Source organism: Carassius carassius, chromosome 32 (assembly GCF_963082965.1).
Source record: "Carassius carassius chromosome 32, fCarCar2.1, whole genome shotgun sequence".
NCBI lineage: Eukaryota > Metazoa > Chordata > Actinopteri > Cypriniformes > Cyprinidae > Carassius > Carassius carassius.
In genome coordinates, this window is record NC_081786.1 from 4,771,509 (window position 1) to 4,797,208 (window position 25,700).

Sequence of the window (25,700 nt, forward strand, 5' to 3'; positions counted from 1 at the left end):
CCACATTTATGGCGCAAGAACATCTAATTGTTCAAACAACACATTGTTTTATTTTAAAATATAAAAAAAATGTAACCCTAATGTTTTTTTCAATTGTAATATTTCTGTAAAGGCTAGGGACAGAAAAATGGACGTTTCTGTAAAAAGACCCTAAAATTGACCCAAGAGATGTATACAGAACTGATATAGATTTCTAAAGATGGGATTCAAATATTTTAAGTAAGAGCCTATTGTTTAACGTTTAAGAGTTAGTATTACTTCCAAACTGGAATTCCAGAAACAATTAAGCATTTTTTTCTTCTTCTTCACTGAGGTGGTCTACCAAATACTGCATTCTCAGGTAAGCAAAATCCCAAAACTTACTGTACATTAATAGTTTATCTCAGTCAAGACATTTAACTTGACTTGTTTTATTGGTCTTTACATTGTTAAACCCCTTCGACCTTTATATAACTGCCCGTCCTTCGACAACGACTAACGCTAAACAAACGAGTGTGGAGAATGTTTAATGAAGAACTGTAAGGAATAACAAACAATGAACAAAACCCCTTTGTCTCGAAATCCACGTTTATGATCCCCAAATGAATCTAGGATGACAAATCTTTGCATTTGATTTAAAAGAAAAGCGTTTTACGTGACGACCCTTTTTTCTCCGCGATAATCGTTATTCGAATAAAAACCGATGCTGTACGAGTCGAGGCAGCCATGATGACGCAAACAAAGGCGTTAAGTAAACGCATGCGCAGTACAACCAACAAGCCTCTTTAGTCAGAGGCAGCGCATGCGCATGGTAGTCCCACGCGGACGAGCGTGCAATGTTTTGAGCCACGACGTCCTGACGTCACCGAACGCACGGAATCCTCGGAGGGTGAGACGCACGGTGTAATAATGTGATAAAGGAGAGAGAGCAAAACAGCATTAACGAAGACAGGAGAGAGAGTATGCACAATATGCATTTCATATTGACAAAAGGTAACAGTCTAATCCGGATGAAGCTGTATCTGTTAAACAAATCAAAAAACTTGGCTGAACAAGGGTGTTTTTCGTTGTTACTTCGTGACCAGAGCAGATCATCTCTCAGCGCGCTCGCATCAGATTCGCCCGCCATTCGAGATGTTTCGACGTGCACGCGCTGTCCGCGCCAACTTTTAGTTCTCGGGCCTATTAGAGACACGCGCCATCGACGAATATAACTCGACGCACGTTACACAAAAGGTGACTGAAACTCAATTTCTTGATTTAAAATGGACAAATAACATTTATGCACGTCGGTGGCTGCCACGTTGCGCACCTGAGAATTAGGTAAAACAGGCAGTCTAGTCATGTTGTTGCGGTTAACGCCTAGTTCGTGAGCCTTCTCGGTATTCATGCGCACGTTGCTTTACAAATGCGTTTTGTTATCGTAGATGTCTGTTAAAAAGTAGACTTGTTTACATTTGGAAAAGCATGAGCTAGGGTAATTTCATGCCATTGCCAATGAATATTTTTATTTTCCTTATTTTCCTTTAATACGTAAACATTACTTGGCATTATACTGGACTAAATTATAAATAAACTGTTTCTGAGCGTCTTACATATTTACCTTCAGAGCAGACTATTTGTTTATGATTTATTATAACATATCATTGAATCCTATGCATCATTTGTGCTAATTATTGCGTACAAGCAATCTCATTTTAACGCTTCCGGTAATAAATAATACTTTATTATATTATTGTAAAAGTATTTATATAAGAAAATAGAAAATCCTATGTAAATAAATGTTAATATTTTGATTAAAACTTCTGTATTCATCTGCATTTCCACTTTTCCCTGTGTAAATGGAAGGTGTAGTGGTGTTACACCCACCTTGATGTGCATGCAGTAAGAAAAAAATAAATAATGCTTACATGGGATGAAGACTTGAGTTACAAGTAGCCAAATAAAACTTGCTATATGTTGCATAAACTTTCCGCTCATGGGGCCTGACATGTTGGGGTCACATAACCATTTACGCTTACCATTTGGCAGTATGTACAGGATGTGTGTGGCCCTTTATTCTTATTAAAAGGTAAAGTGTAGCATTGACCACAAATTGGTGCGTTCCCCCATTCTAAAAGAGTAGCGAGCATAATTACACAGCACTTAGAGTAAAATAATTGGTTGTTGCCTGCTCATATTTTAAAAATAAGGTGCCATATTGTGAATATAGTCATGCAGCAGAGTGACTGTATTCGCAATGCACCATAGTCACGATGCCTTATTGGTTTTAGAAAACAGTTACTAAGCTAGTAGTTGTTTTCATTATTAATTACCTAGTGATATTTATTGTAACATAATTTTAAGCAAACTAACACAACATGCTTGCACTTGATATAAGAAGACATTGCAATATAGTAGTTCTAATCAATCAGAATAAGAGTGTATTTTTTACAGGCCTGATAGGTAATTGAGTGCATTATATTCATTTGCTTGCATAGTTGCATAGGGGAAAGTTGTGGCCTAGTGGTTAGAGAGTCGGACTCGCAATCGAAGGGTTGTGAGTCTCGGGCTGGCAGGAATTGTAGGTGGGGGAAGTGAATGTACAGCGCGCTTTCTCCACCCTCAATAACATGACTTAGGTGCCCTTGAGCAAGACACTGAACCCCCAACTGCTCCCCGGGTGCCGCAGCATAAATGGTTGCCCACTGCTCTGGGTGTGTGTTCACGGTGTGTGTGTGTGTTCACTGCTGTGTGTGTGCACTTTGGATGGGTTAAAAGCAGAGCACGAATTCCTAGTATGGGTCACCATACCTGGCTGTATGTCATGTCACTTATATTTGCTGGGTATTTGTTGTTTTTATTAAAGTGAGTACTGAGAATTTTAATTGGTTTGGAAAGCAATTTAAAGAGCCATATACTCAGTAGTTTTCACAAAAGTTTTTTATGATTTTACTTATAAAATTCTGTTGATAACTATATGTAAAATTTTTAGGTAGGTAATTAACTGTCATTTAGGGTGTAATGTTTTATTACTTTTAAGTTTTTAATAAAATGTTCTGGATGAGAAAACCCAGGCCGAGTTTTGCCAGGTAGGAATCGATCACAGATCGAAATCTCAGTCAAGATGGCGATCAACAACAGTCAGTGTAATCACCATACAGACAAAAGTTAAATAAAAAGGTTTTTGCACTTCAAGAATGAACAAAGTTACCTATGAGTTTGCAGAAAGAATTATGTTTATTATGCAGTTTCTCTGTATGTATCCTACACTTTATTTAACATAAAGCTGCATGTAAATAATGTATCCTTTAGTCTTCTAGGTTTTGCTTGGCTACAAAATGAATGCAAAATATGTGCATATTGTCCCCATGCAAAGTGAACTGTGAAACAAACAGCTTTGCAGCTACTTTGGTAGCTAATATCGTGCCATGACTATTTATTACTAAAAAGAACATTATTTTGTGTATTTGATGTAATGCAATGTGTTCATGAGGTTTAAGGTTCAAAAACACATTATTTTCCCATTACAACCCATTACAAATGAGGCATTTGGTGCATCTATTGGGGACATAGTTAATGATTATAATGACTTATTCTGTCTTTTTACGTGATGCTTTGCGTATCCCGTCGTGTTAACATAAAACCATGTCTGCATTTGTGATCTGAGAAACGACAAAAAAAGCACTACTCCACACTGCTCAAAACTCGCTTTTGAATCATCAGTGGCAAATTCTTTAAATATGTAAACATACTTACAGACTGTGAGTCGGAAGCGCCAGACTGTCCTTGCAAGGCTGGAATTGACCCACTTTATAGAAACAGCCTTTATGCACAGAAGCATTGTAGGCTACTGGTTCAGGAAACCGTCCTCGTCCCTTGTAAGATGCACAGTAAACATCTGAATATTTGGGTTGAACTGTTCTGGAACAGTGTTGTAAATACAACTTAACCTCTGATTTCTAGTTGTGTCCTCTTTTAGAAGACCAAACAAAGTTTCACTTTCACAATGAAACACAGCGTCTCCACAACATGGCGGTGGCAGCAACAGCGAGAATAAAAGTTACGCCTTCTTTTTTTGTGTGAACATTTGGGTGGTGTTATGCAAATTTTCTAGATCGTGACATAGACATGTCAGGCGTGTTAGAATGAACCGTTTAAGGAGGGTGTGGTTGATGCTTAACTTTTAATAAAGGTTCAGGGAAGTCATGGCCTAGTGGTTAGAGAGTTTGACTCCTAACCCTAGGGTTGAGGGTTCGATTCTCGGACTGGCAATAATACAACTTAGGTGCCCTTGAGCAAGGCACCGAACTGCTTCCCGGGCACCGCAGCATAAATGGCTGCCCACTGCTCCGGGTGTGTGTCCACTAATGTGTGTGTGTGTTCTCTACTGTGTGTGTGCACTTTGGATGGGTTAAATGCAGAGCACAAATTCTGAGTATGGGTCACAATACTTGGCTGAATGTAACTTATAAAGAATAGTCCTATCTGGATTCTTTGGATTTGAAGCTTTAGTCTTTGCAAGTTTACAGATCTTTTTTATGCACCAAGAGCTTGTAACACTCCAAAGAGAAAGGAACATTTTAAATTGCATCATATGACCCCATTGAAGTAAAAAAAACTATAAGTAAAAAAGATAACTATAAAGATAACAATATTAGTGCCCACACTAGCAAACAATATCGTCTGTAAGTGCACACTCGTATGTTTTTTTAAATTCTCTATCTCGTTACAGCAGGTTTGATTCTGATTGGATGTCAATGTCTTTATTGTTCATCAGGTGAAAAAAATGGTTCTTTTCTTTAATATTGAGAACGATTTTTAGAACTATATCTTTATTTTTATAGTTATTGTGCTTGGTGTGAACGGGCCTTAATACTTTATTTTTATTCTTAATTCGAGGCAGCTTTATTAGGTATAAATTAAAATCAAAAATACTTTTGTACCTTATTCATGTTTTATAATTTCTTTGTCAACTTTTGAACCATAAAAAACACATGTTGTTATTACAGCTGAACGTTAAGCACCCCAACTAAAAATACTATCACTTTGTTTTTAGGATGATGCAACTAGTTGCACCAAAAGGAGGTGCAAGAATAATAATGATAGTTTCCAAAGAGGTTTCCTTGCTTATGTGCATACCTCCATTTGAGCCCGTGTATCTATTCATATCTTCCCCTTTTTCACCTTTTGGTTTTAGCCCCACTATTTGATGATAGTGAATGAGGAAGCGCCATATTAGCTGATGATAGAGAGATGTTTTGATTTGTTAGCTTGTCTGTTTGGGTGTGGATTGTGATCAATAGTGCCAGTCAATAAGGATTGTAGATGACTGTGACTCAAAGGCCCTGTTTCCAGCTGGTATAAAGATGCATTTTCAGTAATCCAATCTCAAATGAGTCAAAAGACATCACTGTTTTAAGCTGGTTATACTCCTGTAAATACTTGTGTTCAGATTTTGTCAAGACAATCCTCATTGCATTTGAACTGTTTCTCTGGAGCTCCAAGTGTGGCATGTGAATACTATTGAATGAACAAACCAATGTTCCACTGCTTACGAGTGAAAGGGAAAGCAGCCAAATGAGGATTAGGAGGGTAGCTGCACTTTTGGTATACACAACACATCCCAAAATTTTATGTTGACCCCTTAAAAATAAACCCCTTCTTATCAGATCATAGAAATCAAATCAATACCATGTGGAAAAATGGTCATTGGTTGCCATGAACCGTTTAAGGTACCGTGGCAGTATCTTTTATCAATTCCCCTTCTTAAGGCAGGACATCCCCATTTAAGTGCTAAAAGTATTCTTGGTACCAGTTCCTCCATATGTTTACAGTTACTCTTGACTTGAATGTGACCAAACACCAAGACTTTTCATTTACTGTATTAGCCAGAGCCAGCGGTAGACCGTTCAGGTACAAGGTAGTACCCTTCATGCAAAGATTAATTCCAACCCTTCAACTGCCTGTAATTTTTAAGTGTACATGAAGCCTTTGATTGCACACTTACATTACATTTACATTTAATCATTTAGCAGATGTTTTTATCCAAAGCGACTTACAAATGAGAGACAATAGAAGCAGTCAGGTCAACAAGAGAACAACAACAGTATACAAGTGCCATGACAAGTCTCCGTTAATCTAGTACAGAAGCAGAACAGTAGCATAGCCAAGTTTTTTTTTTTTTTTGAAAATAAGGAAAAGTGCTAGTATTAGTTGGTTAAGTGCTGGCGAAAAAGATGAGTCTTTAGATGTTTCTTGAAAATGAGTAAAGACTCAGCTGTACAAATTGAGATTGGGAGGTCATTCCACCAGCTGGGCGCAGTCCAGGAGAAGGACCGTGAGAGTGATTTTGAACTTCTTTGGGATGGCACCACAAGGCGTCGTTCACTTGCAGAGCGCAAACTTCTGGAAGGCACATAAGATTTAACCAGTGAGTTTAGGTATGTGGGTGCCGTGCCAATGGTCGTCTTGTAGGCAAGCATCAGTACCTTGAATTTGATGCGAGTGGCTACTGGTAGCCAGTGTAACCTGATGAGGAGTAACGTGAGCTTTTTTGGCTCATTGAAGACAACCCTCGCTGCTGCATTCTGGATCAATTGCAGAGGCTTGACAGTACATGCAGGAAGGCCCGCCAGGAGAGCATTACAATAGTCCAGTCTGAAGAGAACAAGAGCTTAGACAAGAAGTTGGGTGGCTTGCTCTGACAGGAAGGGTCTAATCTTCCTAATGTTGTATAAGGCAAATCTGCAGGACCGGGTTGTTGTAGCAATGATCAAATCTGCACGACCGGGTCGAAGATTGTCTCATTCAAGTGTGTACAAAACTCTGTTGTGAGGTGGAACCCTTCCAGGAGCAGGGTTGAATATTCTTGACTACCATGTCCAAGATATACTTTGTTAAGGACTTACTTGGGTGCCCTCAGAAGTATTACCTAGAGGCTAATGTAATAGGCCCTACTTAGAGGGCTATGATGGACAACCTCTTGTCATGTATGTAGTCCACTAAGCACTATGCACTACACACCAGTCTTGGGATTCCAACATTTTTCAAGCAGGGTGTAAACAGTTTGACAACAGACACAGTAATGAATTTCTGGAATGGAATTGTTGTCCTCTTGCATATTTATGCTGAGAGGCCAAGCAGGACTGCATCTAACTAGTAGTGGAGTAATTTAATGAGTAACGCACAAAAAGTTTTTGTAATATACTTGTTAAACTTTCCAGTTGCTAGCTTTTAAAAATGTGTTGACCATGCCATGTCATGTATGTCTTGTTTTTTAAGGATGTAGAACTGTTAAACCCTGAGGTGGAAGGGTCAGAAGCTTTCCAGATGACTTTGTAACTCAGATGGCCGATACAGAGAAGCAGGGTGCAATGGTGGTTCATGAAGAGGGTGTGATTGCCCCAACACTTGCACTTCCCACTACATCTTCACAGTCCATCTTTGTCGTCCTTAAACAGTTGCAGTCTGGTGAAAGTGGGAAAGACCAGGGCAGCCTGATGGCAATTAGTGAAGCAAATGAAATGGTGAAATCCACAGTTGGCTCTGTTCCAACAGGCATCCATGCAACATCATCCACTCTAGCGGACACCAACAACCTCGTCCAGTCTGAGAACATGCCAGCAGATGCTAGATGTAAGGGCATCACTGCTACACTGGACAACAACAGTATGTGGAATGAGTTCTATAGATGTCAGACCGAGATGATTCTGACCAAACAAGGTCGTAGAATGTTCCCTTACTGCCGCTTTCGTCTCTCTGGAATGGAACCTTTCCAGAGTTACTTGTTGGCAATGGATATTGTTCCAGTCGATAACTATAGATACAAATGGAGTGGAAAAGGATGGGAAACCAATGGGAAGGCTGAGCCTCATGTTTCACATTTGTTTGTACACCCAGAATCTCCTGCTACTGGCCTACACTGGATGCAATACCCCGTTTCATTTTACAGACTGAAACTTTGCAACAACTTGGACCAGGAGGACCATATTATTTTGCACTCAATGCACCGATACCTTCCTCGACTTCATATCATACCTGCAGACAAAGACTCAGAAAACATTCAAGTTGACAGACCTAATGTCATAACTCTATGTTTTTCTCAGACAGAGTTCTTTGCGGTCACAGCCTATCAAAACCTCAGCATCACCCAACTCAAAATTGACTACAACCCCTTTGCCAAAGGTTTCCGGGATGATGCAGTCAATGCTCGATCATCTAAGGCCAGGAATGGAATATCCACTGTGGAAGCAGAAAGTGAACTCAAGCTAAGCAAGGAGATGACAACCTTGAATAATTTAAAAACTCTGTTCATGAAGAGAAATGCTGCTGTAAAGGTCAATAAGGTTCAGAATGTTCCCAGCCCTACAAATGGCGAAAGGACAGCTATTAATGGCGATGCTCCTATTGTAAATACAAATGTTCAAAGTTTGTGGTAAGTCGAGTTTTAATAACAAATTTGTCAAATAGAAGTAAAATGTTGCTTTACTGTGAATCAAGTTTACACAAGAAACATACTCTATGCAAATGTTTGAATGCTTGACCAATGTGTTGTCCTGTTGTATGTTTGTGACATGCATTCTTGCATTACAGCAATAGACCTCAATACTCTATATAGTTACCTTCAGATTTCTGTGCTGTTAAGTTGGCTGTATTTTTATTTAAGTAGCTAGCCATAAACATGTTATCAGATTTATCTAATGTTCTCAACGAGATTCTCTTCAAGCGGTTGATCCACTATGACATTAGTTGACTAGAAACAGAAAGATGTAGCTTTATCTCAGATTGCTTGAATTCCCCTATTTGTGTATTCTGTTTTTAGGGTGTAGCCTGTAAATAAACATAATTTCAGATATGGTACATTTTGGCCAATTTTGACAAATGTAACATTTTTGTCTTGTTTTCTCTCCTGTTCTCTGACAGCAGCAAGAAGCGCCCATCGTCTATGGCATTCTCAGACTTCATTAAAGGTGCTCATGTGAAAGTTAAAAGGTTGTCACTCGAGAATATCAAGAAAAATGGTGTGGTCTTGCAAGCATCCACAACTTGCACAAGTGAACAAATGGAGGTGATTGACATATCATCTAAAACAGAAAATATACTTCAAGTTCTTAAAGATGAAACCATGGCGGGTGACATTCACAGATCTAAAAGCCTAGAAACCTCCTCAAAAACAGAGTTGGAAATAGATGAGAATAAATCTGAAATGGATGAACACAAAGGTGGCAAGATTACATTGCTATCCAGTGACCAAAATAATGAAAAGGGGATGGAGACCATTTCTTCTCTGGACACTGTAGCTAAGTCTGAAGGAAATACAAAGAAAGCTTTACCACACAAGCGGCCAGAACGTGTACCCCTACCACTCCTTGCTCAGTTTCTTAAACAGAGAAAGTCTAAGACAAGACCTACTACACCAAAACCTAATGTTCCCAGCTCATCCTTAGACTCTGAAAAGTCCTGTGAACCTGTTCTAACCCCTGAAAACTCATCTGCCTTGTTGTCTTCCATCCCTTTTGTTACCCATAACTCGGATGCACAACCAGTACTTACCTCATTATCTGAAAAAGTTACATTATTATCAACAACAGAGGCAAGCAACATAACATCTGAGTCCACTGCGTTATCATCTCCGTCAGCAACTGCATCTCTCGTACCAGTAGAAATGCAATTATCTGTTAGACTTTCACCTTCCCTTATTTGCAGTGATCCATTAAATGTTCCAAACACTACTTATTCCTCCAAACCTGATTTTGACCCAACACCTGACAATATTTCTACTGTGTTTCATAATGATTATGCTGTTTCTATGCCAGATCTTGACAACACACTCAGATCTCAGTCAGACATTTCATCTCTCCCTACATGTGACACTGTGAATGACACCTGTTCACAAACTACACCTGAAGTTAACACTGATTCTGCTAACACACCAATTGTCCCTTCTGTAACTACATCTGTTTTAGATGTTCCATCTAGTACAGACAATAGCATAATTCCATTCCAGCAACTTACCTCAATTACTGATGTTGCTGAGAGTGATTCCATGTCTGATTGCCCGTTAGACAGTTCCAAGGGCTCTTGTACTGAGCTTTTTTCGGAAGAAGTCCCTCAGAACACTCTATTCACACATAAAGAATCTCTTTCCTTGTCATTAGACAACCCATCATCTCCAGCCTTCTCCTTACCCAGCCCAGCTCCTCCTTCTCTTGACCCATTTCCACCAAGTCTATTCTGTGAAAGACCAGTACCTCCTAGAAAGACCCTTGATTCATTTCCAGAAAGACTTTTGGATTGCACAGCTTCTTCCTCTCCTGACCTTTTCCCACTAGGTCTATTCAATGACAGGCCTGTGCCTCCCAGAAAGATTCTTGATTTTGTTACAGATATAACTCTGGATGGAACTCTAACATCAAAAGAATCATTGTCACCAAGTGTCCCCAGTGGGCCAGAACATCCCAGGGAAACAATTGCCTTGTTTTATCAAAGTCAGAGCACCGATAGAACAGGTCCTCTTAATGACGTGCAGTCTGCTGTTTCTGCTGACACACCAATTGTCCCTTCTGTAACTACATCTGTTTTAGATGTTCCATCTAGTACAGACAATAGCATAATTCCTTTCCAACAACTTACCTCAATTACTGATGTTGCTGAGAGTGATTCCATGTCTGATTGCCCGTTAGACAGTTCCAAGGGCTCTTGTACTGAGCTTTTTTCGGAAGAAGTCCCTCAGAACACTCTATTCACACATAAAGAATCTCTTTCCTTGTCATTAGACAACCCATCATCTCCAGCCTTCTCCTTACCCAGCCCAGCTCCTTCTTCTCCTGACCCATTTCCACCAAGTTTATTCTGTGAAAGACCAGTACCCCCTAGAAAGACCCTTGATTCATTTCCAGAAAGACTTTTGGATTGCACAGCTTCTTTCTCTCCTGACCTTTTCCCACTAGGTCTATTCAATGACAGGCCTGTGCCTCCCAGAAAGATTCTGGATTTTGTTACAGATATAACTCTGGATGGAACTCTAACATCAAAAGAACCATTGTCACCAAGTGTCCCCAGTGGGCCAAAACATCCCAGGGAAACAATTGCCTTGTTTTTTCAAAGTCAGAGCTCCGATAGAACAGGTCCTCTTAATGACGTGCAGTCTGCTGTTAGTTGTGAGACAAGCGTTTCTGATCACATCATTCCAGAACCATCTAAACAATCGTCTCATGGAATCACTTTCAAGAAATCTAAGGCAAAACAGAAAAAAAATGGAAATTTGAGGTTCAGTGAAAATAATGAGGTGTTCGAAGGACCCATACCTGTTCCAATGCAGCCCAGCCTGGAGGACATTGAAGGCCAATTGTTTGTCTGCTTTATGTCAAAGGTAACATAAATAACATGTTTATTAACTTTAGAATGTTTAAAGGAAACATAAAAGCAAACAATGAAAACTCACACTTATTCCAACAAGTCCATATGGTCGTTATTGACACCAAAACAGGGTCAACGTTATTTAAGTATATGCCATATTTGAAAATGCAAATCTAAATGTAACCGCAAGGAGCGATTACTGGGGTTCATGCATTTAAAGCATTTAAGCAAATATGAAAAAAGATATTACATATTATTAAGCAAGCCTGTATCTACCTAAATCAATGATTTAAAAGTTGTTTTTGGCAAATCCAGGTAATTAGCATAGCAATATGATGATTATTAACATTTATGACTGTTATAGTGCCACCCATGGTCGAATTTCCATAAAATGTTGCATGCTTATTTAGAATCAACTGATACGTATGCTCACCTAGTCTCATGAAGTTTTCATTTAGGATCTTTAGGCTTTTGGGTATAATTGGCAATGCCCCTTTAGAAATGAACCTGTTGTAGTTAACCAAAGAGTAAATTTAAATATATTATTGATAATTATGGATCTAGAGAGTCCAGAGAATTGTATTGAAGTGGTTTTGTTGAGATTGAGTGAAAATCCTAGGACTAGTTCACAAAAGTATTCTTTTTTTTAAATAATCTGTAATATTTAGTGAAATATTTAAATGACACTAGTGGTCCAAGAAGCAAATTTGTTCAGAATGAAGATATCTGTCATATGATACGAAGATCAAGTGTATGTGTGAAAGGTTGAACACGTTCTGCAATTTAAGGTCATTCACAATTGAAATATCATTTTAAAAACTCGTACTGATATAGCACCACCTGTGGCCTGATCTCCATGAAACTGCATGTTTTCATTAGAGCTGGGTATTGATTCAGATGTCTCAATTCTATTCACAAGCTCTCGATTCAATTCTCGATTTAAAAAAATATATATATTTTTTTTATTACATTCAGTGAATATATTTGTTTTTATACAAATACTAACAGTAAACATCAGTTTACAAATGGTGAATTTATAAAAATAAATTAGGAGCCACAGGCCTGTATTTAAAAAAAAAACAATTATATATATATTTTTGTATAGGGTCCTTTTTTAAACAATAATAGGGCCATATAAAATGTTTTTCTTAATTTTTCTGGTAATCAGATGAAGGCATAAAACAATTAGTCATCATAGTGAGAAAACAGAGGCTGAAAACACAGTGAGCATCATCCTTTCTGTGTAGACAAACTGTTGCACCAAGTTTTGAATTTTCTTTTAGGTTTTGTAGGCTTTTGGGTGTATTTGGCCATGCCCCCTTTGTTAAATGACACTGTTATAGCTAACCAAATGACAATTTTTTTTATATACTATATCTAGAGAGTACAGAAAATATTACTGCAGTGGTTTGATTGAGATTGAGATTCATTCCAATTGACCTCTGTTAACCTTGTCTAATAGTTGCTTTAACTTCTTTTTAAACGCCATATTTTTTTAAGATATGCAAATGTCCTCATAGACACTTGTGCCACTTTGGACGAGCGTCAATCGGACCATTGGTTGCATAGTTATAGCCGTTTAAAAGTTTTTTTCCATCTTATAGCGAGAACAGAGCTGAACAATTATTTTTTATTTGACCAAAGATTGAGCTCGTACACGTTTTGGTTCAAAAGTTCTAGGCACATTAGTAAAATTAGCAATCAATTAGCCCCACCTACTTTGAATGTTTTGACATGCTTATTTGAAGGTGAGTTGAAAATTATTTATTATTTTTTGACAAATATTTATATTCACAAAGTATATTTCTGCAGTGGTTTGGTTCTGATTGGGCGAAAAACCTAGGACTAGTTCGCAAAAGTAGGTTTTGGACATAACTAAATTTTGCGGAAAAACTGCACTTTGTAGATCAAATCCCTAAGAGGCCAGTTTTTTAAAAATGTTTTGACCCAAGGGTTCCAAATATGTAAGGTTTTTGTATTTACGACAAACGGTCAAGGAGTTATGAACAGTTTTGTGTCTTCGATTGCTGTAGCGCCCCCCATAGGCTGATTGGGGCAGTCTGAGAAGATGACCAGACTACCATAATCTGAAATTTTATCTCTCTAGGCCTTAAGGTTTGGTCTACACAATCAGTTTTAAAGTTGAATAATAATAGCACAACGTGCCTGAACCCCTCATAACTGAATGCATTCAAATATGATGTGGAGGGCAAGGAATTTGGAATTTGGCCTGTTCTTTATACAAATATATTTTTTTCTTGGAAGAATTTAAATTGTTGGACAACTCTCACTTTATTTGTTTGCTACTTTAAAGTTTTAAACAATAGTTTTTATATATGACCTGGTATATAGCGCACTTTCTATCAGTACGTCCTTGTGACATTCTTTGTGGTTTATATACCTTCATTTTGATATAGAAAGCTCTTGAGATTCACCTTGGAGATGATGCCAAATCTGAGGCTGCACAAAAAACCACAGAGAATCCTGATGGTAAGAATTAAATATGCTATCGTGGTTCATATGAAAAAACCACTTTGACATGACTTAAAGTGATAAGGATTTTTAATTATTTATTTTGTTTTTAAACAGGGGCCAGTTATGAAAATGCAGAAGATAAGATTGAGGAGCTAGAGAAAATCCTTTTAAATGATCTGAAAGTCATGAGGCACAGACAGGTCATTCATCCGGTGCTACAAGAAGGTTTCTGATTTTGAACTTTATAAATATCACAATTGTATTACAGTACAATAGAATACAAAAGTTCAGTAAAGGTTAAATTTAAATTTTCTCTCATCATAGTTGGATTGAAGTTGAATCTACTTGATCCCACCCTGGAAATTGACCTGCAATATCTGGGTGTGCAATTACCCATACCACCACCTGTACTCTCGCCTGAAAGAAGTTCAGCATCATCTCAAAGTAACACATATTTTATTAATATTATAATAATCAATAAGCAAATAAATCATGCATGAACAATGATTATGGTTTTCATTGTAATGAGTCCATTTTTCCCTCTGTAGTCCAGTTTGTTTCAAGGACAGGAAAAACCTCTGACTTCACCAAAATTAAAGGATGGAGAGACAAGTTTTCTGGTTTAGGAAACCCTACTGAAGGTATGCAAATTCATCAGTTATTCATTAAAAAGAACATATCTTTAGTATGATTTGCTTATGCTTAAAGAATATTGCATTTTATTTGCAGGCATGTCAAGCACAGATGCAGGACAGAAGAACCTCTCTGCATTTTGTAGTGACATGCTGGATGAGTACCTAGCCAGTGAGGGCAAACTGATAGATGAACGAGCTGCAACCTTATCCCAGGCTGATGTTACACCTGTAGCATACCAGCTACCCATTAAGAGCACTAGTTACGTTCTTACCCTGGATAGTGTACTTAAGAAACAAGTACCAGCTACCTTATCCACAACTTCCAACAAGGTCAAGCCAAAATGTAAGACCAAAGAGGAAAATAAATCAAAAAAGCCCTTGAAGTCAGGTACAACAATGCGAACAGAACCAGTCTTTAGTGTTAACAAACCTGCTTTGGGCTTGAAAAAGCGACAGCAAAACAAGAAATCCAAAAATAAGAAGGAATCCAAGAGTTTGAGTCCTGCAAAACCCGCTCTTGAAACTGCTGCAGAGGTATCTTCTAATAAGACTTCCATGGTTGAAGTTTCTGGCTCTATACCATCAAGTTGTGCAGCTGGACGTACTACAGGTTTGCCTAAGACTTTGGTGAAGCTGATGGATGTGGAAGATGGAGCAGTGTGGGAAGGCAAACATCGTACCTTTATCACAGAAGAAAGGGCAGCCATCGCACTAGCCACTCTTGTCACCGCTGAGGTACTAGTCAAAGTGGAGCTCGTCTTAGTGTGTAGTTTGACTATCAATAATTACAAAATGTTCTTTAAGACGCCTTACATTCTTCCTGATCTATTTTTCTTTCTGTTTTAAGAGAGTATCAAAAGGAAACCCTGAAGCCATGAGAATTATAAGACGACGTGCACCACCCTGCCTCAATGTATTCTGTAGGCTTGGCTGTGTGTGTGCCAGTCTGGTTCACTTGAGGCGACATCATCACTGTGGAAAACCACAGTGCATGTTGGGCTGTAGCTGCCTGAGACGCAAAGTCGTTGCACTTAAGACCCCCAAACAGGAACAAAGTGCAACAGATGAGTCTGAACCTCATGTAGTGTCACAGGAGAACAAGGCTAAATGGAAAAAGAAAAACAAAAAGAGAAAGACTTATGGTCAGTCTATAATTTATTCCAATAGCTGTACTATTATCACTACTAACATTTGACCACTTTGTCTATTATTTTAACATAATATTTTTGTATCTTCCCAATATGCTTGTATTGTTTAAAATGTGCTTTGAAATTATTTGTATCAAGAAAAGAGCTATACAAATTAAATTAACTGAGTTATGTTGCCCTTCTCCTGCAGTCCTGACAAATCCCGAGACCGCTCCTGAACCGGCTAAGCGTGTGAGTATATTATGGGATCGAAAAAGTGATGGTTCAGATTCAGAAGCTCTTTTCTGTCCTCCTCTTCTAAGAGCTCCCTCTCCAGCACTTTTGCCTCATGAGCTTCAGCATGACCTGGAAATCTTTTTCAGTCCTTCAAAACAAAAAAGGGTGAGACTCTCAGACATACATTTTTAAAAGACATTGCAGCCATAACATCCATATCGATCACTTCATTTAAACGTTACTATTTCAGGTGCGATTATTCTTTCCACAATTGATTCCTTGTATTTAAAATTTTTCATGTTAGCTTAGTTTCACAAGTTCATTGTGTGTACACTTTCATATTCTAAATATTTCCATACTGTATGCAGGTGGATGAGAGAAATTTGAGTATGACTGAGGACAATATGGAGAACAAGCTTACATGTGCTCGTTCACGACCGTTTTCCTCTATGTGCCGTGATAAACAAAAAGTGGTGAGATTCGTACATGAAGGATGGCACATTTTTTGGTATACCATGTGAAAACTAAACTAACTAAACCTTTTGTAATTTTTGCAGGTTGACCAACACCACATCTCACAGGTCTCTACGCAAGGTCAGTTTTGCCCTAACTGATAATTAGTTAATAGCTGATGTAACCATGGTTTATGCAAACAACATATTGTCAAGTTCAATGACTTTAAAATGCCTTACAAAGCTGGTCCTTTAATTGAAAACCCTATTTTCCTTCTACTCACAGATATTGAAGAGGGTGAGCTTGTACCTCTTAATTTGTCTGGCCCTTCCAAGCGGCTTGAGATCATTTCTGAATGCAGTTGGGCTAGTACGGACACCAGAAATTACATTATGCAGATAGTATGTGAGCACATGGCTCAGGATCGTTTGAAGCATCCTTTCTGGATTGGCAAGTACTTTATTCAGCCAGTCTCCAAGACTCTACAAGAGAAGGAGGATGGTTCTGTCGATACATACAAAGTTATCATCTCTCAACCTGCGGAGAAGACAGAAGATGAGAAGGTTACTCAAAACAAAGCTGAGCTGAAAAAGGATGTAGAAAAGAGTGAGGTGAAAGGTCTGCCCTTCCTCTCCAGGTTTTGCCCTGCAGGCTTGCTCAAGGCTGAGAAAAAAGCACCTGATGCTCCAGGATGGATAATGGTATGCATGCAGTTATAAATATAAAACCATTTAGATGCATTTAACTTTGAGTTGTGGTTATTTTCAAATGGACTATAACTTGACCTTTGAAACCTGTGATCAATTGTTCTTGCAGGTTAATGGAAAGTCATACCCACAAGCCAAATTAGAGCTGGGGAAGATGGGAGCTTTGCACCCTGCCAACAGACTGGCAGCTTATATTACAGGGAGAATATGTCCAGTCAGTCAGTCTGGACCTAACCTTGTAACAACATCAACTGTTACAAAGGCCTCTATCACATCCTTTCCAGTCTCAACTGTGTCCACAGCAACCACAGTTACAAGCACGACTGGTTCTACAGCCAGACCGCTCAAGTCTGTAGGTAAGTCAAGGAAAGGTTCACAGTTTTACCTTTAGACATTTTGCTCTCAAGGTTATTGAGCAAAATATTGGACATCCAGTATATTATTGAGCAGTGAGTAAAACGGTTACATTTATGCAGCTTTACTGCATGTGAATAGCAGATTTAACCTGCTCCTTAATTTGTTTTTCGCACAGTGACCAAGCCCCCAGTGGGAAAGGTCTTCACCCAGTTTGTGGTCAACCACATCAACTCTCAAAATCTGACCAACACTAGCACCTCACAATTACAGTCTTCTGTTCCAAAAGTTGTCATCCCCTCTTCCATGTTGATGATTGGCGAAGAGGCTGGGGCTCCTGGGGTGGCTCTTTCTCCTGTTAAAGCAGGCTTGGTTACACAGGTGTCTAAGCCCTCAGAATCCACAGGTAGTGCCAGTTTTCCTACTGTATCAAAAGTACAAGCCCCAGCCATCACCATACTCACTAAATCACCCAGCCTCCCTCTGGGTAAGCCTGGCTTTCTTGGTTTGCCATTGTGTGTCTGTGCTTCCACCTTCAAAAAAAACCTTGGGAGAATTTAACATACTTGTCCTTCATTTGGGTCTGTGCTTGTGATTTAGAGCTTGCTGCAGCTTCAGTGTATGATGCTGGATCATCTTCCTATGTTCAGATCATCTTCCAACCCCTCCCATGGTTGCTTTTATCCTCATTTGTGACTGCTATTGTAAATTTGAATCTTTCATGTGCTTGCTCTAGAGCCCTGCATTTCAGCCCGGGCCCAACAGGCCCCGACTGGGCTTCGGGCCAATTTTCACATCATAGTTTAGACGTGGGGCTGGGCTTGGGCCTGTTTCAGGCTTCTCTTTATTTTTGTATTTTAGACATCCATCAATTAGTGATGAAAAAAATTGCAACGCTGGTGGAAATAACATGAGAGCAGCAGCATGTATGGTACGTGCCATCGGCGTAGCTGAACAGTTCTGCGTTCAAATGCACACAATAGTGTGCAATGCTCCATTTCCTGCAAAGGATCTCCACACAAACTATTGGATATAGCGCACATTTTTCTAGGTTTAACGTTTAAACATTGTTATAAGCTTGAACTGTTTTATATCTATAGATTTTATTTTAGGCAAGACATGATGATATGAGAAGGCTTAATTGATCAGACATACAGTAGGTTCACTGTCTCTGGCTGACTGGTCATTACTAAAAAAAATATATATATAAATGAAGAAATAATTAATGAACAAAAAATTTACTTAAACCCAAAACGAAATATAATCACTTTGCTATTACATATAAATGTAACTATTTTAATAGCTTAAACAGTAGTATAAACTGTTTTGGGAGAAGGGTCAAAAAAGTAATTCTGATAATCTGTCAGACATTGCCTGGGCTAGGGCCTAAATCTGAGGCCCATGCAGGGCTGTAGCTTGTTCTATTGATGCAAAACTTCAACAAAACCTTCTTTGATTTTGACATGACACATTGTATCTTAATGTTAGATCTTTCCCTAGTCAAAATTTGTGACCCCATGATTACAGTAGTAAAAGGAAATGTGAATTTCTTTTTTTTTTTTCGTTCAGCATTGTGAAATATATGGTGTAATTGTTAAACATGCCTGATTAACTTGTTTAAAGCAAAGCAACCAGTCACATTTTCAATTACCTGGCAGTTTGTGGTCATAAGTTTCATAGACCATTTGCAATGCAGCTGAGGGGAGCATTATTTGACTTGATTGTGAATGCATAGTGACATTGTGCCAGTTACGTATGAGTATACAGTGGCCAGTGCGAATGTTTCTAATACTTTTCATATTATGTTAGTAGATTTGCTATTTTGAACATGTGTCACCATCATCATTCGTTTTGATTATGGGCTAGTTTGGTTCTTTGGGCTTACTGACTATATGCTTCACAGTGTCCTTGAATAATTTCACCTACCCAAGTCCAACATTTAAGTTGCCATAATAAATTTTTTCCCTATTTTCAGGTGGGTCTGGTCTAACTCCGACAACCACTGTCTCTTCACCTGGATCAACGACTACTGGAAAAAAGACTGTTTATATCAAAGTTATGGCCCGTAGTTCAGGCCTCACCAGTAGTTGTCCAAGGTTTACAAAGTCTGCTACACAGACTCGGCCCACACAGACCCAAAGCCAAAAGGTGCTGCTTCAGGTGGTGAAGACTGCTGATGGCAAGACATTGTACCGTAATCCTAATGGCCAGCTCTTGCAGTTGGTGCCTTTAAGTCAAATCAAAGCCATCAAACCCAACCTCCTTTCTCAAGGCCAACGTAAGTGGTTTCTTTAATACCATATTAATTGGTTTAAATTAATGGAAAAAAACCTGTCAATATAAATGTTTTAACATTTTAGAAAAGTTAAAAACAGGTTATGAGAACATTTAGCCATTTTGTTAAACATGGAAACTAAAAGTGTTTTAGAATAGCATTTAGATTCAATTTTAGTGGTTTAATTTGTTAGTGTTGACAAAATGTTTAATATCAAAATTCATGTGGTCAATTTTGCTCTGCATGGTCTAAGTTCATAAACTTTTTTTGGAGAAATAGCAAACCAAATGTGTGCTTATCCCCAAAAGAAATTATCATGTTTTTTTTTTCCCCCTTCAGCCACCATTTTCCGTTTGCCCGCACCTACTGCAATCAGTCCAAAAAAGCCTCAGGGTGGCAGTACCACAATAGTCAAATCTTTAAGCCCAATACCACAAACACAGACAAAGCCTGCTGTCACTGTACCAGTCTCCACATCTTCATCTATGAGCACCAAGCCAGTTACACTCACTTCATCCAAGGCAATCTCATTGAGCAGCGTTCCTTCTACCCTTAAAGTTGTTCCAGGTTTTCTGGGACAGTCTGGCACTTGTACATTAAGAATTCTCCCACCACATCCTGTTCAAAACACTCGAATTATCGCTCCAACGTCCTCCCCTGTCCTCCCTAAGAGTGGCTTTACATTGCTTAAGCATGGAAGTTCAACGCTATACAACCAAGACTCCACTAAGTCTGAGACCGCTATTTCTGTTAGCTCAGTTTCAACTGAGGAGGCAGTTGGTCATGTCCGTAACCAATCTGAAGAAAATCGATGTGACAATTCTGAACGATTAGCAGAAAATATATCCAAGCTTACATCTTCTGGTGCCTCCACTCCGAAACCCAGCCAGTTTTCTGGAGGTGGTTCAAGTGTTGCTGAAAATGGTAACAAAGTTAATCCCATAGTGACAGAAAAAGAATTTGACATAGCTCCAGTTTCAGACGAGGAAGAGATTAATTCAGACGTAACCGAATTAACTGATGACTCTGACCTGTATAGTGATGATGATGATGACCAAGAAGATACATACAGTTTGAGTGTAAGAGCATTGTAATTTTGACTCTTTTCACCTATTCAGAATAATTTTATGTATATCAACAAACTGTTATATTGTCTGTTCAGGGTAGTTCTATTTCTCCTGTTATCAAGGGTTCTGATCAAGTGGAGAGGAGGTTGGATACAGATGGTTTGGGCTCTGAGATGAAAGATTTTGCAGAGGTGGTGGTTGATATTGAGACCATTGAAGAGTCTGCTGAGGAAAACTGTATTACCAAATTTCGGGCATCTGCATTGAGGCAGAACAAACATCTAAGGTAATACACACCTGATTAACAACCCATTATGTAGAAGTGTGGTCTGCATTATTTTGATGTTTTATTTTATGATTTGACCCGATCCACGTCTACACTACAAACACATCTGAAATAGATGCTTTGTTTATGAAAATGATCCAATTCCTGTCCTCAAAATCAACACTATTACATTATTTGTAAATGTTTTGCAGTAAACAGAGGCAAATTCATAATGAAAGTTTGGAGCTGAAGGTCAGGGTAAGTTTTATCCTCTCATTTTCACACATACATTTTTTTCAAATGACTGATCCAACTCTTTCTCTGTGTTTTGTAATATAATATATTAAATGCATTGTATTATAAAACCTCTTTGTGCAGAGAGTGAGGCTGGAGAGAATAAGGCGCCGCACACTTAAAGAGTGCTTTCTTAAACTTCAGGCAACACTCGGAAAGTCTTCAAAATATTTTGAAACCTCAAAAATGAGAATCCTAACAATGGTTTGTCGTCGGTTTTGTTTAATTTCATGCTTATAAGCGCATTGAAAATATTGTTTGTTATCTCTTTTTTTAATTCTTTTTTTTTTTTTTTACTTTGAAGGCTCAAAACGAGATTGAGTCCCTGGTTAAGCAGGATGGCCGCTTAATAAAAAAAAAACAGAGACTGCAAATTAAGAGACAGCGTTACCTACAGACACTTTCACTATTGTGTGGTAAGGCAGTCGTTCAGACTGTGGAATCATTTATAACAGATCAGCAACTTGTAATATAAATATTTTTATTATAAGATTTAATGCGAATGATTGAACATCTGTGTTTTGATAACAAATATCATATCTGTTTTTGTCCACAGACAAGAGTACAGAGTCCATCATCCAGAAGCTTAATGAAATTATTGCTAAACAAAAAGCCCTGGAAACCCAGTCTAAAGCGAAAGAGACTTCTCAGCTGAATGAGGCTAGGCCCAAACCTAAAGCAAAACGTAAACTAGCTGATCTTGGAAGTAAACAGAAAGGTTTAGCATACCAGAACAAACTGAAAGATGTTCCCAAACCCACCTATTCTCCCTCCAAACCGATGGACTTGAGTATTAAAAAACCAAAAAGCCTGGAAAAGACTGAAAGTGCTTCAAAACCTGCACCAACAGCCTCACCTGCAAACCTCGATAGCAGCCAAATCACTCTTAAAACTCAGGATAAAGAGAAAGTTAGCACATCTAAACCTTCTCAGCCATCTTTTAATGCCAGTCCACAAAAGAAACCTGTCTCTGTCCCAAGTCCTTTAAAACATTCCTCAATACCACGTGAGAGAACGCGGCCAAACATTCTCTCCCGTGCTTCATCCCAGGTGATACAAGAATCTCCAGTCGAAGAGCCTCTTTTAACTAATGGTTAGTCAGGGAAGAAAACAAATTCTGTGCCATGTTGACTTGACTTTGTTGGAACTGGTTTTTGGATGTTCACACTTTCTTTATGTCTTTAGTTTGTATACCTCAAGTATTCCCTCTGATGCATACCATGGTTCCATACAATCAAATCATAACAATAAACAACCCACTTAAAACGATTGGCATCACCTCAGTAGGGACACCGCAATCATCCACACCAGGTGTGTTTCTGAATAGGGCAAATATGCTTTTTAAAATGTTATGTATAAAGTAAGCGATATTAATAACAAACATTGGTCTTTTTTTAACTAGGTGTAGCATCTGTGTCCATAGTTCCTGCAGTATCTCACCCGGTTGGAGTGGAAAATCCCCTTCCATTATTTCATCCTCAGTTTATCAAAATTGCAAACAGTCCTGTTAACATTAACACACAAGGTAAGTTTCCTTGGCTCATATAGTCAGATTTATTGAATCACAACATATTTTTAATAAGTTGACTACAAGTCTGTTTCTGCCCATGATTAAAAAGATAATTGTGACACTTATCTCACAATTCTGCCTTTTCTTTCTCTCAGATCCGTGATGTAAACTTGAAAGTGAGACTTTAAAAGTTAGAATTGTGTGATATAAACCTGCAATTCTGAGAAACAAAATGCACATTTGTGAGATATCAAGAGGTTATATCTCGAAATTCTGACTATAGCATAATTGTGAGTTATAAAGTCAGAATTGGTCTTTTTCCCATCTGAATTGGACTAGTATTTGTGAGTTTAGAGTTTATATCTCAGTTCTGAGAAAAGTCAGAATTGTAAGATATAAACTCATCTGTGAGGGAAAAAAAGTCAGAATTGCTAGATTTAAACTAGCTTATGACTTTGTAACTTGAAATTGCAAGTTTATAACACAATTCTGACTTTAGAACTCAATTGCTATTTATATCTCGCTATTCTGACTTGCTCAGAATTCTGAGGAAAAAAGTCGCAATTAGCTTTTTTTTTTAATTCAGTGGTGGAAATGGGCTTCCATACTTCAGTGAAATTTGTAAAAGTAAAAAATATTTTATTTTACAATGCCTTATTTTCAGTGGATACCACCAACATTCCAAATATCACCAATGTTATCTCACTGATTCCACCGGCGGAGAATCTGGTAATACCACAGAAAGATGTGGAAGAGCCAACATCTGTCCCTGCACCTGTGGAAAATCAGCAGTACCCCTCAGATGTTAAAATTCCAGATTTAGAGGAAAGAGCGGTTGTGGATGAGACTCAATCCAAGGATGTCCCCAAACAGCCTGTTGGAGGAGATGAGAACAGTGCATATGTTACTTCATCCAACCAGGATGGAAAGGACAAGAAAGGTCCAGATGACAGCAATGATAATGAGGATGAAAATCTTCTGTCTTTGTTAGACGAACTTGTTCTCCTTAGCCAGCAGCTGAGTAACGAAGATGAAGATCAAAGAATTATTGTGCCAGACGGAGTGCAGACATGTTCGGACAAACAGGCAGATCTAGAACAGGATGATGATCGTGCTCTCAGTCCCTTGTTTCTAACTTTGGATGAAGATCTAATGTCTCCAGACTCTAAAGATGAAATCGATATCCCACCCAAAGTGGATGACTTGGTTAAAGTCATTTTTGGATCAGATTCACCTTCGGTTTCATCTGAATCTGGGGTTGCACCATCAACAAATGTTCAAAGTCCACAGGCCCCAGTGTGCAGCGATAAAGGTGATGCCACGACTCCACCACCTCTGTTGCACATGAAAGCTGCATGTGAAGCTGCATCAGGTCAGTCAGACCATGAAGGAACCAGTGTAGCATGGCGGCCAATGCCTAAACTGGTTCCTCTTGGGTTAAAGGCTCAAGATGCTGTTGTGAATAAGGTGACCGGCTCCCCAGTTTTCAAACCCAACTCAAATGAGGAAAATGTTCATAGACCACAAATGTGATCTACCTGTCTATGAATCAGGTATAACTGCTGCTCACATTTAACATGTTTATGTACAGAATAGGATTTTTTTAAAAATGTATTTATTGTTTTTTTGCTGTATATGTCCTGCTGCCATGGGCACCACCTATTGTGCCTCTGGTAAATCCAAAGATGGTTTGTTTCAATAACTTTTTTTTTAAACACTCAAACTACTAGACAAGAAAGGACTGGTTTTGCTAGCAATGGCAATAGTTTGTGAAAGAAGCGGTTTACTCTAACCTCCATATTTGAGCGTGTTTTTCTTTCCCATTGGAGTTTAAAAATAAAACATTTACTTGATTGTTAAACATAGGATTGTTTCTCCCTTGACACGGTGAAGGTGAAGCTGATCATAATTGGTTGCGATGGGGATTTTGTGGGATCATTAGGGTGGTTTTCCAGGCGACCTTTTAAGGAATAAATAAATTTGCCCAGTGACTTTTAACAGTAAGGCCACTTCACCCTTGAGTTTATCTGCTAATGAGATCAGGCAAATGTCATTGTCTTTGCATCTAGCTGAAACTTGTTTGATTAAATATAATCAAAGCCCATTACATCAATGCATGTCAAGGCAATAATGGATGTTAAATTTAGTACAGACAGTCTGTGTTCTTGTTACAGAAAAGCTAGATTATATACACAAAGCTAAATATCTTACGTTGAGTGCCTTTCAAAAGGTGCTTCTATATGGTTATTGGTACTTAGGTTTGTTGTCTTAGGGAATAGTAAACCTATAACAATAGCATTAGGAGATTAGGAATAAAGAATGACAGTGTGTACACTTCTGAGGTTTATTCTGATGTATTAGTACTGCAGTTTTAATTATTTTTGTCTTTTTGTTTGTTTTGCAAAATAATAAGTAAAGTTTGAGTGCAGTCCGTTTATTGCATTTGAGCCTTTTAGTTGTTAAAACCTATTTTATATCCCCCACCTCAATAGCAACATTAAATGTCTGAAGCATTTTAGTGTTGTAACACGATTGTGTCACACATTAAGAAAGGCAGTTAACTAGAGATTTCTTAGTTCAATCTTAAAATTTAGTAATCGCTATGCAATTGTTTTGCTTTAGATAAAACCTGTGCACACAAACTACACAGAAATGTTAAAAGCTACATAAAACTAGATGCAGTCACAATGCTTATTTTCTTGTATATATTTAATGCTACACTGGTTTATTTTCTAAATATGTTAGCTTGTTAAAAGTCTGTATATTGGCTGATGTAACCTTTCTTGGATATTGTAAATATGTCAAATGTATTCCTTTTTGTTAGTCTGCAAACTCCTAATACTTATTTTTTTATATGCTATAAATCAGTGCTCTCTCACCTTCTTTGTAAAGGAGAGGAATATGTCTTTTTGAGTCAATAAAAATGTACACAAGTCTGTGAAAAGTTAATGTTTTTTAAATGTACATTAACATTCATGATTT

At 38.3% G+C, this 25,700-nt stretch overlaps 1 protein-coding gene across 4 annotated transcripts; it reads left to right on the forward strand.

Moving 5' to 3' along the window:
• Nucleotides 1–824: 824 nt before the first annotated feature.
• mgaa (MAX dimerization protein MGA a) lies at nucleotides 825–25,662 on the forward strand. 4 transcript variants are annotated; one of them, XM_059519943.1, is made up of 26 exons: nucleotides 825–972; nucleotides 7,243–8,395; nucleotides 8,884–10,469; nucleotides 11,088–11,332; nucleotides 13,737–13,809; nucleotides 13,909–14,019; nucleotides 14,119–14,238; nucleotides 14,343–14,435; nucleotides 14,524–15,164; nucleotides 15,277–15,571; nucleotides 15,768–15,958; nucleotides 16,162–16,266; nucleotides 16,351–16,387; nucleotides 16,529–16,947; nucleotides 17,063–17,309; nucleotides 17,486–17,794; nucleotides 19,283–19,585; nucleotides 19,922–20,661; nucleotides 20,772–20,935; nucleotides 21,127–21,172; nucleotides 21,293–21,412; nucleotides 21,513–21,624; nucleotides 21,765–22,301; nucleotides 22,394–22,519; nucleotides 22,611–22,733; nucleotides 23,383–25,662. In XM_059519943.1, the coding sequence occupies exons 2-26, from the start codon at nucleotides 7,308–7,310 to the stop codon at nucleotides 24,249–24,251; spliced, it is 8,700 nt and encodes a 2,899-aa protein (XP_059375926.1). In that variant the 5' UTR covers nucleotides 825–972; nucleotides 7,243–7,307; the 3' UTR covers nucleotides 24,252–25,662. The 4 variants fall into 4 exon arrangements, with proteins under 4 accessions (XP_059375926.1, XP_059375927.1, XP_059375928.1 ...); XM_059519944.1 differs by having other exon boundaries at nucleotides 826–1,215; nucleotides 16,532–16,947; XM_059519945.1 differs by lacking the exon at nucleotides 17,486–17,794 and having other exon boundaries at nucleotides 826–1,215.
• The last annotated feature ends 38 nt before the right edge of the window (nucleotides 25,663–25,700 follow it).

What these genes read in the sequence shown, in the direction of transcription:
- mgaa (XM_059519943.1), top strand. Translation starts at nt 7,308, where the DNA reads ATGGCCGATACAGAGAAGCAGGGTGCAATGGTGGTTCATGAAGAGGGT. An exon ending in TTTAGGAAACCCTACTGAAG is followed by an intron (nt 14,436 to 14,523) that starts GTATGCAAATTC and finishes TTTTATTTGCAG; the next exon opens with GCATGTCAAGCACAGATGCA. An exon ending in CCTCCTTTCTCAAGGCCAAC is followed by an intron (nt 19,586 to 19,921) that starts GTAAGTGGTTTC and finishes TTCCCCCTTCAG; the next exon opens with CCACCATTTTCCGTTTGCCC.